We start from the raw sequence: 13,142 nt of genomic DNA, 5'->3' as shown, positions 1-13,142 counted from the left end.
CAACTGCTAATTTATGCTACATTCATATCAGAAGAAGTGGGAAAGTTCTTAGAACAGGAGCCATATGACTAGAAAATTAAGCTGCTATAAATAAAACTGATCGAATGGCAATCAATGGATAATGTTGATTTACTGGGGGACACTGGTGAAAGAATTTGGTTTGGAACCTTAACATGCAGCACTACCAAGTTAACTTCTGTGCATGTTGTAAATGGAAGAGATCAAGGCTAGGTACGGAGGGATCAGAGATGCCATATGGGCCATCCATTTCTTCACAGTGTCTCGGAGATCTGAACTTTGTTTTTTTTTTTTTTGTTTTTGTTTTTTGTGTTTTTTTGTTGTTTTTTTGGTTTTTTTTTTAAACACCTAAAATTAGGTCATGGCACTGGATTTCAATTGCCAGTAGAGGTCTCCAGTCTGATGGAAGACGTCTCTTCCCCACGAGCGCTTTTTCCTTTTGGCTACTCATGTGGTAGACCGAAACCAAGTTTGTGATGTTTGAAAGATGGGCACCTCCAGCCACTAGTAATCGAGTGTTTAAAAAAATAAAGGAAACTAGTAAAAATTGGAACGCTCAAATTTACATGATCAAAATGTTTACAAAATAAATCTACATAATGAGAGGTGACCAGCAAACCTCTGTACAAATGCCAGAATGTGGTGGAAGAGAAGCCGCTCCCACCGAACTTTCTAAGTGTTATGGAAGCCACCTATCCTCTCAGCAGACATGGCTCTTGCCGAAGAATACCATGGAAAGAAAAGAGTTTTTCTCTTCCATTATATCCTCACTATATCCTGTTCTTAGGTCACTGCCAACCAATAAAGCAAAGCTTCCAGCAAGTTGACGAAGAAAAAAAAAAAAAAAACGGGGCGGGGGGAGGAGGTTGAGGGGGGGAAGAGGAGACAAAGAAGGATAAGAGCAGAAAAATAGGAACCCCTTTCTACTGGCCCAACACAAACAGACTTTCCAAATCACTGTATGTAGTTGTCACAATGACACACCTGGAGAAGTCAGTGCACAGTAATGAGCGCAATAACACAAGGCAGGACCCTGGCATTCCACATTACCGAGACATGAAAGCATATTTAACTTCCTTGATTTCTGTTTATTTATTTTAAATTTAGCCCACTGCCTTTGGGGCCTGTCCAGAACCACTCCAATTTCCTTAATGGCCAAGCGTACTTAATGTCTGTGGAGTGACTGGACCACATGCACATACACACGAGCTCCCCCTGCTTAGGATGTCTGGGTGTATGTACGAAGGCACTAAAGCGGTTTTAGAGAAATTGCAGGCAGCAACCCCACCCACTCCCGGGTACCTGTCGAGCTGGAGTTTCTTTCCCACTGGGAAGCTTAGATGTTTAAAAGAAGCTGTGGTCATGCTTGGGAATTCTGACCCCTGGCCCCAGGAGGGAATACAAAAGGAGAATTCGACATCACGAAAAACTGAAAGGAAATACTCCACATCTCCAGCTGAGGGATGGGGATAATTAAGCAGCAGATCTTCAAAAGAGCAATTAAAATGAGCACAACAGTAGCTGGGAGCTTAAAAAGTAAAATCACTTGTTCCTTATTAGATTCTTCTTAGTTTCTCCTCCTCCCATAACAAGCAGGGAGGTAAGACAGACACATTCTTCATTAATAGAACAGTCCATAGATATTTTCCTCTAGTAATGCCTATATTTAAAATTTGTTCCAAAAATTATTAACCTATATTTCCTAGCTCTTTACATAGATTCTCAGCAATCCAACCGTACTATTTTACAGATTAAGAGTTTACTTCTTTTTTTCTAAGTTGTTCTATCTTTCTTTCTTTTGTTGCTGGGGTTTGAGGGACAGGGAGAAGGGTTCCCTTAAAAAAAAAAAAAAATCATTAGGGGAGATGTCAGTTCACTCTTAATGGAAAGGAACAAACTGATGGCATTCCCATTTATACAAACAAACACTCCCACTAAATGACACACAATTTCAAATAAATCTGTGATAAAGCTCTTAGAAAGCTAATCCTTCTCCCGTATTTTTTAAGATAACGAATTGACCTGTTGCTGCTAAATTGATAATTTTTAAAAAATATTTATTTCTATGTGTTTTAAAATGTGTGATCCCCAGTACGACAATAATGTTTGGAGACTTTTCTTTTTACATTTTTTAAGTAAAAATTGTTTAAACTTTTTGAAGTTTCAGGAACTTGTAAAAGTTTATTAACAGGAAAGAAACAGCCGTCTATCTAGGATAAGATACGGTTAAATAAACCATCTTCAAAAAACTGGCTTCCTACCCTAGAATTCCTGAGAATGCTTGCAAATTTTAAAGCAGGAAAATAAATGTTAAAAACAAAAACAAAAAACACTGTTAAATGCTCCCAGAGTTAGTCTTCATCTAAAATATATATTTATATGTATATATATACGCACTTTTTGGTCTTTTTTTTAAGTTTTTAATTTTTTCCCTTTAAGCTTAAGATGGAAGAACATTTGAGCTTCTCATGTTTATTTTTACATATTTCAAATCCCTCATTATGTCTTGTAAACAAGAGGGGCTCTAGCACCCGGCTTTCACCGTAGTATCGTAAGGAACTCAACTAACCCATAGTGCAGGCCAACAGTGGACAGGGTCGCCACGGGCTCATGGGAGCCTCGGGACATGCTCCTGGCCCAGGGCCACCAAGATTGCGCCTTCTGTAGATGGCTGAACACAGCTGCTCTCCACCTGGACGTCACCACACACCACAGGGGTTTGCTCCACACACAGAGAGCAGGCAGAGGGGGCTGGGAGGAGACATTTTGTACACGGGCAGAGATGGAAGGGGCATGGTGGTGGTGATGAAAACCGGAGAGCAGGAAGAGGGCACGGTTAGTTTTCTACAAGGCATCCAATGGGACCGAACCAACGCTGGAGACTCAAGTTTGACCACCTACCCACAAAGGGTGCATAAAGACTCATATGAGCGATCGCTCACTTGAATTATGCATGTCAATCTCTTTTGAGGCTAGGTTTATAATCAACAGGGTAAGCCAGAGGACTACAGAATTCCCATTCTTTGTCTCATAAAACCACTTAAATGCAAATAATTCGTTTTTGCCTTTTCCTATACACACCCACCCACCCACACACAGACACAAGCTAAAAGTCAAATACATTAGGCATTGTTGTATCCTTCACTGAAGACGCTAAAGAAAGAAAAACTCCCTTGTCCTCACTAGCAGCAAGTTACGGAGGACAGTAGAGGTCTGCTCCCACCAAGGGTTGGAATGGGCAGGTATTTGCTGGTACAGAATGTCGGCACTTTATGTTAAACAGTATAATGCAGACTAGGATGTCCACACAAGTGCTAGCACGTTACCGGCATACGTTCCCCTCCCCCCACCCCACCCGCCCCACCAGCCATCTGCTTTGTATAAAGGGGTACCCCTTCGGGTCTGCTAGAACTCTTCACAAAAAGCAGTTTGATACATGTTGATTCCAACATAAGTACATACATGTTGGTGATAACTGTGGATTAAAAGTTGCCCCCTAGTCGGCCCAGAGTACTACTACACTGATGCTTTAAAAAAAAAAAAAGTCTTTAAATACCGAAATAAAAAAAGCAACATTACAAGGAAAAAAAAATAAAGAGGTCAAAACCAAAAAAAGGTGCAATACTTAAAAGTCTTTGCTAAGTTATACCTGCCTAAGCAAAACCACATACACAGGAAATACACAACACAGAGAAACAAAAGGAAACGCTTGAAGTACACACTGGTTTAAGAACATTCGTTAAGTAAACGTTTCTGTCAGTGATGGCCTGGTGCTGTAACACGCCATGGCCTGGCACAGGTAACGCTCAGCGCGAGAGGAGCAGAGAGGGAGAAGCTGCAGGTGCTTTCAGGAGGCTGCTCACAACCTGTTTGTTTCCGTTTTCGTAAAACGAAAAAGAGAACCAATGGAAGTCTTTAATTCGGCATTACCTGACTTTCTGATGAATTCCTCATACCTGATGACACAAGAAAGGGGGAACATGGTTTTTCCGCTTTTGAGACATGGCGTAAGTAAAAACTCTCGTATATCGTCTGTTCCCATTCAGACTGACGAAAGAAAAGGCCTGCATAAAACTTAACAGATAGTCAGATGTGCCTGGTGGCCACTTACTTTAAAAAAAAAACAGAAATAAATAAACACACAGTTGCTCCAAGAGGTACCTCCTGCTCTCCTACTTTTTTGGACTTGGCAGTGCTCTGCTCTACTGCTAGGTCAAAAGAAAAGCAAGAGAAAACTCACGCAGGCTACTTTGCAACTGGAAAGGAGCTCCCTGCTTAAATCATTAAAAAGCACTCTGTTCATCTTAATGCAGCCCAACGGAGTTGCTTTAGTAAGCAGTGGCTCCCCGTGCTTGTGTGTGCTCATCGTTTAAAAAAAATAAAACAAAATAAAAAGCAGATGGCCGGCCAGCCAGCCTGCAGACTGTCAGCAATGCAGCTTTCTGAGAGATCGGGGGGGGGGGGAGGACACGGGCGCACACACACAGAGACAGAGAGAAGGATGCACGCGAATGCACATGAACACACGTGCACACACATACCAGAACGAGCATGCCTGGGCAGTTACATGTGCCAGAACACACTGGTATTTATCAACCAGCCAATCACAAATTTTTTCCTTTTTTTTTTTTTTTTTTAGGTTTTTTGTGTTTTTGTTTTTAAAGTGAGGCTCCGTCAAGTCTTCCCCCCCCCACCCCAACAATTCTTTTGAATTCCCCTCCCTCCCAAACGTGGTAGACCTAAGGACGGAAACACACCCAGTGCAAACAAAGTTAAAAAGCTATTTTTTTTTCAGTATATATGTTTCTTAGCAACAACTTCCATATAACATGAAAAAAGTGAAAAACTAGAAACTAATTTTTTTAATTTTTTTGTGTTTAAATTTAAATGGTATGTGTACTTGCTTCACATTGTCTTTCTAGGTTGGCGTTCATGATTCAAGTATTTCAAGAGTGATATGTTCTCTTTTTGGATTCATATTCCAAACGAAAAAACTGAAGTTATAAGGGAGGCAACTATGTGCTCAGACAGTCTGTCAATGACCCACCTTTTTTTCTCTCTCCGTTTTCTTTTTTCCTTTTAAAAATGTATTTATTGCAAGTTGAAAAAAAAAACGAAAAGGTCAAGTTAGTGCTGCTGCTGTTCCAAAAAAGGTCACGAGGTCAGAGTTGAAAGTTCTAAGTTCAGATTGAATCCGACCCTCCTCCCAGAAGGTCACCAGGTAGTAAGGGAGCAGGGCTGCCCATCCTATGGGGATCTTCCACAGCTGGGACTCCCCACAAGCTAGAAGAATAGTTTGGGGGCCCCCACAACGAAGCGCCAGCAAGATCGGCCCCACTGCTGCCACCAGCACTGCTGCTCCATTGCCCGAGCCCTGTGGACCCACCGAAAAGATTCAGAGCAGGTCCAACGGGATCTGACTGGGTCTGGCCGGTCTCCAGCGACTGCCAACCTGCGGCGGGTGCACTTGGGGTTGCTGCAGGTGTAGGGGGCTGAGCTTGTGCCAGAAAGCGGCTAACTTCATCATCGGTGGCAAACTCAGCCAGGATGGTAGTGTTTCCCAACACACACCTAGAAAAAAGGGGAGGGAAAGAGCTATGGATTTGAGGGAAATCCTTAAGCACCCACAGGGATTGAGGGTTTTGAGTCCTCGATAGTCTAAGTGTGCTCCTTTGACTAGCAGCTTCCATATCCCCTGGAAGCTTTTTATAATGCAGAATCATAGGCCCCACCCCAGACCTACAGGATCAAAACCCGCATTTTAACCGGACCAGGTGATCGAGACGCACCGTTTTAAAGCAATAAGGTATCACTAAATCTCAAGACATCCAAAGACTACTAGAGGGTACCATGTATCGATAACCTTTTGGTATATGGAATTGTGTGTTGAGAAAAACGTCACCTCTCTTTTCCCCCATGGGAGGTGAAAGGTCACACCGCAAGCATCAAGGTGACCCAGCTTTAGACATCTGGAGGTGTCGCTGCTCTGTGTTAGGGCCGGGCTCACTGCCTGAGCCTCACCACTGCTTGCTAGCTCTGTTTGTAGCTTTCTGCCGTGTCATCTGCTGGCTCCCAGTGTGACAGCAGCTGGGAGGGGGCACGGTCAACTGGTGTGATCCAGTCCCACTGACTTTAGACAACACCAGTGCTACCCACCCAGACCACGGCGTTTCATCTTCACTGACAAAGCAGCCAAGGTAAGTTGCTAGATTGTATTACAATAAGTGACAGCGCTTGCAATGTTTCACATTCTCATAAATACTGGCTTTGTTTTATGGTACTTAAGATTTACTCACTGCTTCACTACTTCACAAATTCTTTAGTTTTGGAATTCTGATTAGTGGCCTATGCGATACACAAGACAATCCACGCTTAGGTAGGTAGAAAAGATCAGTCACCTCAGCAGCAAGCAAGTGCTTATGCCATGATGCCGTTTCTGTGCATGCTCTTGTGCATGTGTGTTTCATCGAGCAGGCGGCAAAATACTCACGTGTGCTTCTTCACGCGTGTTTGTCTCAGTGAGCGTACGATGGGTACTCACATGTGCAGTGCAGTTTGGGCCTTGGCCGCCTCCTGTTTGGTGTTGTATCGGATCAGGGCGGTGCCCTGGGTTAGGTTCAGATGGAATGTCAGCAGTGGGCCATGCTGCATGCAGATGGTTCTCAACGTTGACCCATCAATCTGAGGAGTGACGACATTCATGAGATTAAAACCTGGAGGTGGGGTGTGAATGGAACTCCAGTGGCTGTTCTTACGTATGAGAAGGAGAAGGACTTCTGGTTTGTAAGTAATGGTATCAGCACTAAATTCGTCTTGGAGAAAGGAAGGAAGAACTCAAAGCAGGAATGAGTGCACTGAATAGAAGTCTTAAAGGCAAATTAAGATATTCAAGGCACTGGGCTGAGATCTAATGTGCCCATATTGGAAATAAAAAAGTTTCTAAAAACACAGCTCAGAACAAATCGTACGATTCAACCTGCAGTCTCTTTTCCTTAAGAGGTAAACAAGTCAATGTGTGTTGATGTGCTAGAGACTTCAGGAAGCAGAAATAAGATGGCACCTGAGTAAGAACTTAAGACAACAAGCCAAGTCCAAGTTCTTGGCATCACTACTACTGCAGTGCTCCCCACTCCCCCAGTTACTAATCTCACAGAGAGCTAAGGAGGAAGATACACACAAGGAAAGCACTGCCAACCACATCTGACGGTTTAGGACGTTGCTGGCTGACCTAGCCCGCAGACCACGCGGGGGTCCTTGGACTCCCATGTTGGCCACCTCAGGGTGAGGCTTGCTGCCTACTTCTCTGTGGACTGTGCTGCCCTCGGCTTCGCGTTAGCCAGACTCTGATGTCCAGTGATTCGAGACAGTTTCTCTCGCCCAGGACTTGGATGAACAAACGTACTTATTCACTCTGATCAATTTATTCGTATCAAGATCTTAACTAGGTTGAGATAGGCTGCTGAGTCCAACATTCGGTTCATTTCTTTGGAAGGGAAACAGATTACTATTGAAACAGCCTTCAGAAATTGTGTTACTGTTGGCAGCAGTGGAAACATCGTGTGGTTTCACCATGGAAACCCTATAGGATGGAAACCAGCAAGCTCACCAAATTTCTTTACAGAAAATGATAAGCAACTGTATGAGCATGGCCTAGAGTACGCCACAAGTGACCTTTCAGTGTAGATGCCCTCTAAAACAGATTTTGGGTGATGAAAGTAAATTTATCCAAGTTCCAAAGATTTGCCCTAAAATCTTCTTCTAAGCTATGATTTAGTCTATTAGGTAGTTTTGAGCTTTAAAATTAAACAATTCTTTTTAATACAAACACAGCCAACCCCTTGATTCATTTTACATATATATACACATGTACTCACTATTTTGCACAGGATAAAACAGAAGTGAACAGCTGGTTAGCTTCCCCGGGTTCCTTTCAAAACAGCGTATCCATTATTGTCTCTCTCATCCTAACCATATACCGACCACACTGAACGACAACTTTCAGAATGTTGTCATATTCTGTGGGTTAGTTGGTTAAGCACCCGCCTTCAGCTCAGATCATGATCTCAGGGTCCTGAGATCGAGCCCTGTGTTGGGCTCTCAGCAGGGAATCTGCTTCTCCCTCTCCCTCTGGACTCCCCCCCCACACTCATGTTTGCTTTCAAATAAATAAATCTTTAAAAAAAAAATTCTAAGGAGGCACATACAGTTTTGAGTACAGTCATATAAAATCTTCATATTTCAGTCAATTATTAGCTAAAAAAAAAACATCTGGGGCTTTTAGCTGAGTTGATATGGAGATTAAGAGCCAACCCAGACTCTTCCTCATGTTAACTGTATTTATGAAACGACCTTTCTCAACATGTACCCTGAAATACAAGTGCTGGGTACACTCCCCATAAACAGATTCACTGGGCAAGTTAATTTAAGAGAAGCTGTATTTCCCCGCAGAGGATCGTAACACATGTTAGCATATTAAAGGGTCTAAGAAATCTCATAGTGAAAATACCTGTTTAATTGTTTAATCAAGTATATATTCCAAACATATTAGGCCAGAGACCTATTAATATCCCATGGGAATACTCTAGAAAATGCTGGCTTACTATAGTGCGCACGAATCCATTTATGAATTAAATGCTAGACAATTCATTTTATGTGTCAAAGGGAGGGAGGCATAATTGACTCCTTTTAACAAGGTGTTGTAAAGGTTGTGCTGTCAAGTCCAAGTGAAAGTCATGGGCTCAGTTTCAGTGGGTTCATTTAATTTCATTTGCGTGTTCAACGTAACAGTGCTTGCCGCATGGATGTCAGTTACCAAGCAAACAAGGTGACAGACAGAGTGGCTTGGGGCAAATGAAACCCATCACTGTAAAAACAACCCAGGGGGCATGTTCTGAAGAGAGCAAATTAGTAATGCCATCTACAAAGAAGAGAATAACAGATGGAAAATTGAAAGCACCCATGTGGCATTTAAGCTATGAAATTGACAGATTCCTTCTGCTGAGATAGATGGTTAATTATTTATGAAGCATAAAAATAGTTGATATTGAACCTTAAGCCTTGTTGGGCCAACACTCCCCATTCAGGAGTAGGCTTTGAGCCTCTGGGTGGGGAGACCCACCCCTGCACGCTGGACCTCTCTGTAGTTCGCGGGAAATTAATGAGCTTTCTTATCTGCTGACATTCCACACCTGGGTTTCTCTCTCTCAACACAATCAAGTCCTGTCTCGAAAATTACAAGGATGCATGATTACCTGCGGAGTGAGATTGTGAAGAACCAGCCAGTAACTGGGACGAACTGAACCACCATCACTCCAGGTAGAGGCTGAAGCAACCAGAAAAACAATTAGGAAGAGCAATAAAAAGATTCAGACAGCCACGAGTGAGAAACATTTTCACATAGCCCACGTTTCTTTCTCCTTCTATCAACGGTCTTCTCCTTTATACCTCCCTCTGACCCCCTTCATCCTGTCACTGAATGGCCAGTTCTCGTCTCCTAGACCTTAAACCCTGTGCACTCTCATACCTCAATGGTAAGACATTTTCCTCCTAATGTTCTCCCTCTGCTGGTCATCATGTTTACTCCATCAGTCCCTTGCGAGTTCTTGGATCACTCTGCCCTAGGCTGACTGCAACTTCCCACTCAAGAGATATTCTTTCCCCTACCAGACTTTCTCTCTTGTAAAGACTTCATGTCTTTTTTTGTGTTAACGTGAACCCCTTGTGTTTGAACAACGAAGCTCCTTTCAGCAGATCCTTCTCACCCGAGGCAAGCCGTGAGTCCTGTGTCCCCCACCCCCTGACTGATCGGGGTGCTGTGCTGCTCCAGGGAGATGATGGTTTGGGGTTGGTCAGACCGGGAGGTGGGCGGGGCAGCGGTGTAGTGTTCCTTGAGGAAATATGGTTTTTCCACATCTTGTTGGAGAGATGAGTGGGGTTGTGTCCTATGGGATCTGGGGACCATGTTGATTTGTAATCAGGGAACTTTGCTATAAAGAAGAGAAAATTAAGGAAGGAGTAAGGTTAGATAGGTCACTTTTGTCAATATACATAAATTCTGTGTATACACATAAATAATATTCTAAAAATAACTACACATTTTGAGAGTAGCAATACAAAGTAACATTGCCCTTTGAGCTCATTAAATATAAAAATTTCAATGACTATTACTCTGAATTGACAACACATAAAGATTTAATATGATAACTAATTCTCTACTACTTTCTTAGCCAAACGGAACATGAAAGGGAAGATTAATTCAAGGGAAGTATTCCTAAAACCATGAGTCTTACAGATACAGTAGAATGTGAACCCTAGTAAAACTATTCTATAAAATACTCATTGACTGAATGGAAACTACACTAGAAATTTATACTCTTCTTGATCCAGATTAGTAGCTATCAACATTCAAACAAAAATTTTTTTAAAGATTTTTTAAAGTAATCTCTACACCCAACATGGGGGCTCGAACTTACAACCCTGAGATCAAGAGTCGCATGTTCTACTGTGACTGCCAGCCAGGCACCCCAACATTCAAACAGATTTTTAAAGAACAATCAACCAATATTTGCTAAGGGTACTATGCTTTAAGGTACTAAATCAAAGCTATGGGTAATATAAACAGTTCTTCTCAAGAACTTCAAGTTCACATGGGAAGACAGAACAGATGAGTAAGAGAACTGGTAACCCCAGGCATCATCACATATGTTCAATACACAGAGAAGACACTGCTCGGCCATCACCAAAGGCTTTGCAAAGACAGGTCTGGAAAGATTTATATAAATGGATGGGCTCAGAGACTATAGACCAATAACCAATCTGAACTCAATCTGTACCAAATATGTTTCCCCCAGTTTTGGCTGAACAATATTTCACAGGGGCAGCAGTACAGAAGGCCAGAAAGGTAGGCTGGGGGCCGATGGGGATGCTACTAGGAGTTTTTGCAGTAGACGGAGCATGTAGTGCTTAAACTTGGCTCTCATCCTGGGTGACAGCAAGTAGAATGGAGCAGAAGAAATGGGTGGGAGATGTGGCTGCAGAATACACCCTGGGAGACATCCTCACGATCTGGACCCAGGTAGTAAGTGAGAAAAATCTGGAGACTTTGTGACCCAGTGATGCCAGAAGCATCGTTAAGAAAAAGATTTAGTTAAGAAGGAAAAACAATGTGGGGAGGGGGGGTGCAGAAAAGTATACATTCAGTTTAGACACGTCTGAGGTGATTCTTGGGTCATCTCTCAGGTGAATGTCCAACTGCAGACAAAAAGATAAAATAGTTCAACTGAAGACACAGCAGTTACCGAAATAAAAGTGCTGGGTTGAAAAATGAGTTTTTACATGTAAAGGAAGAAGTCCCACAAAAGTATAATGTAGGGTGGTGGTTAGAAACATGGATTACTGAGTTGGCGCCTTTACACACTCACTCAGACCTGAGGCAAATTGTATCAGCTCTTTGAGTCGGAGTTTCTTCACCTACAAAATGGGGAGAAGGCCAGGACCTGCTCCCAGACTTTGGTGAAGGTAAGGTAAGAATTCATGCTGAAGGCTCCGCATGCTGCCTGGTCTCCAGGAGCATTTACTAAATGACAGGTTATTATGACCCTGTCAATAGGACACAGAGATGAAAAGAAAAAGAAGAGAAGACAATTTGTAAGGCCATTCACCTACAGTGCCTTAGAACGTAGCTGAGGATTTGTTCCATTTGCTTTTGCTTGGACACAGAACAGAAGCCTTAATGACTTTAATGGCTTGAGGTCTAACTTTTGCAAGACCAAGGTGCCAATTACAAAGAATCTCTCTCCCAATCTATGAGGCAGTGTGTTGAGTGAGTGACTTCAAAGGCTTTATTATATCCATTAAGTTTTTATTCCCTATCGTGTTAAAAAAAAAAAAAACGCATACACATAAGGAATTCAACAAATGTTCGTAGAATTAATTAAGGGCCTCTTTTTTTCCCCCTTGGCCATCTGCCTGTAGCCTTTGTCTATAAGTGGAAGGATTTTTTGTAGAAAAGCAAGCTATAATTGGCTGCCTTCGGAATAACAACCTGGACTCCCCTGCTTCTTCCCGTGGCCCGTGATTCCTTTGGCAGGCCGGTTCAAGAAAAGCACTGTGGCACAAAGATTTAACCTCTGCCCTCTCAATACCCACAAGGCTCCCTGCAATTATGTCACCATCTGCCCTGTCCTAAAGCTGTATGTCTCATCCTGTCTCTGGGCCACTGGAAGCTCTTTGAGAACATGACCAATAGAAAAGGTGTGCGTCCATTCAGGCTGACCTAGCCATTCAACTTCTGTTGAAGTCCTCCCTAAGAAATAAATGCCCATTTCCTTTGTAAAAGGGAACCTGATGGAAGAGTGCTAGTCAAAGGGAAACAAACAGGTCATACTTGTACCTGAAGTGCTATGAACGTTGGTAAAGGAGTTGTCAGAGGCACTGTAGGGCCAGGCACCAGGTGAAGGCAGCGAGGTGTTGAGGGAAGAATTAGACCCTTTGGGTGACACAGGAAGAACAAGATGAAAATATTGCAGGCAGATGTCGGTATAACCAGTGAAACCTTAAGTATTGTATTTTAGCCTTCAATGGAAGATTAAAATATATCTAAAAATGTATCCAAAAAAACCTTGAAAAGCTACAGATTTTTAAGTTTTCTGGTTAAATTATTAGATTATTAGAAGGTACAAATGAAGCCACAGATAGACAGACACGAAAATGCTGGGTGTTGAATAAACACAAAGGATGCCTCACTCATTTACCTGTGGTGTTATCCCGCAGAAGTTGGTGGTCAGTATCTACAATGGGAGATGTGGCTGTACCCCCCAGCACACTTCCTGGGGTGACATAGGGGTCAGATTCAGGGTCAATGTTTTGGATACCTTTCCACGGCACTCCTGGTTGGAATTCTGAAACAAGGAGAACAGATATTAGATGTAGGAGGTTGTTCAAAAAATGATAAAAATCAAGTTTTTAAAAAAATTTTATTTATTTAAAAAGATATTTTATTTATTTATTTGAGAGAGAGAGAGAATGAGTGAGAGACAGCACAAGCAGGGGGAGAGGGAGAAGCAGGCTCCCAGCTGAGCAGGGAGCCTGATGCGGGGCTTGATCCCAGGACTCTGGAATCATGA

At 42.6% G+C, this 13,142-nt stretch overlaps 1 protein-coding gene across 4 annotated transcripts in view; it reads right to left on the bottom strand.

The window, feature by feature from the left end:
* Window positions 1-4,785: 4,785 nt before the first annotated feature.
* LOC103676367 (trinucleotide repeat containing adaptor 6B) overlaps window positions 4,786-13,142 on the bottom strand; it is a 63,959-nt gene continuing 55,602 nt past the window's right edge. For all 4 annotated transcript variants that reach the window (XM_040637572.1, XM_040637573.1, XM_040637574.1 and 1 more), the window contains 6 exons: window positions 12,771-12,917; window positions 12,410-12,505; window positions 9,780-10,004; window positions 9,270-9,340; window positions 6,560-6,699; window positions 4,786-5,589 (listed from right to left, as the gene is read on the bottom strand). In XM_040637572.1, the coding sequence (XP_040493506.1) occupies window positions 5,202-5,589; window positions 6,560-6,699; window positions 9,270-9,340; window positions 9,780-10,004; window positions 12,410-12,505; window positions 12,771-12,917 (1,067 nt within the window). In that variant the 3' untranslated portion in view covers window positions 4,786-5,201. The remainder of the gene's footprint in view (window positions 5,590-6,559; window positions 6,700-9,269; window positions 9,341-9,779; window positions 10,005-12,409; window positions 12,506-12,770; window positions 12,918-13,142) is intronic.

The sequence above is a fragment of the Ursus maritimus genome, unplaced genomic scaffold (assembly GCF_017311325.1).
Source record: "Ursus maritimus isolate PB19 unplaced genomic scaffold, ASM1731132v1 scaffold_21, whole genome shotgun sequence".
NCBI classification, from domain to species: domain Eukaryota; kingdom Metazoa; phylum Chordata; class Mammalia; order Carnivora; family Ursidae; genus Ursus; species Ursus maritimus.
This window is presented reverse-complemented; position numbering and strand designations above follow the sequence as displayed.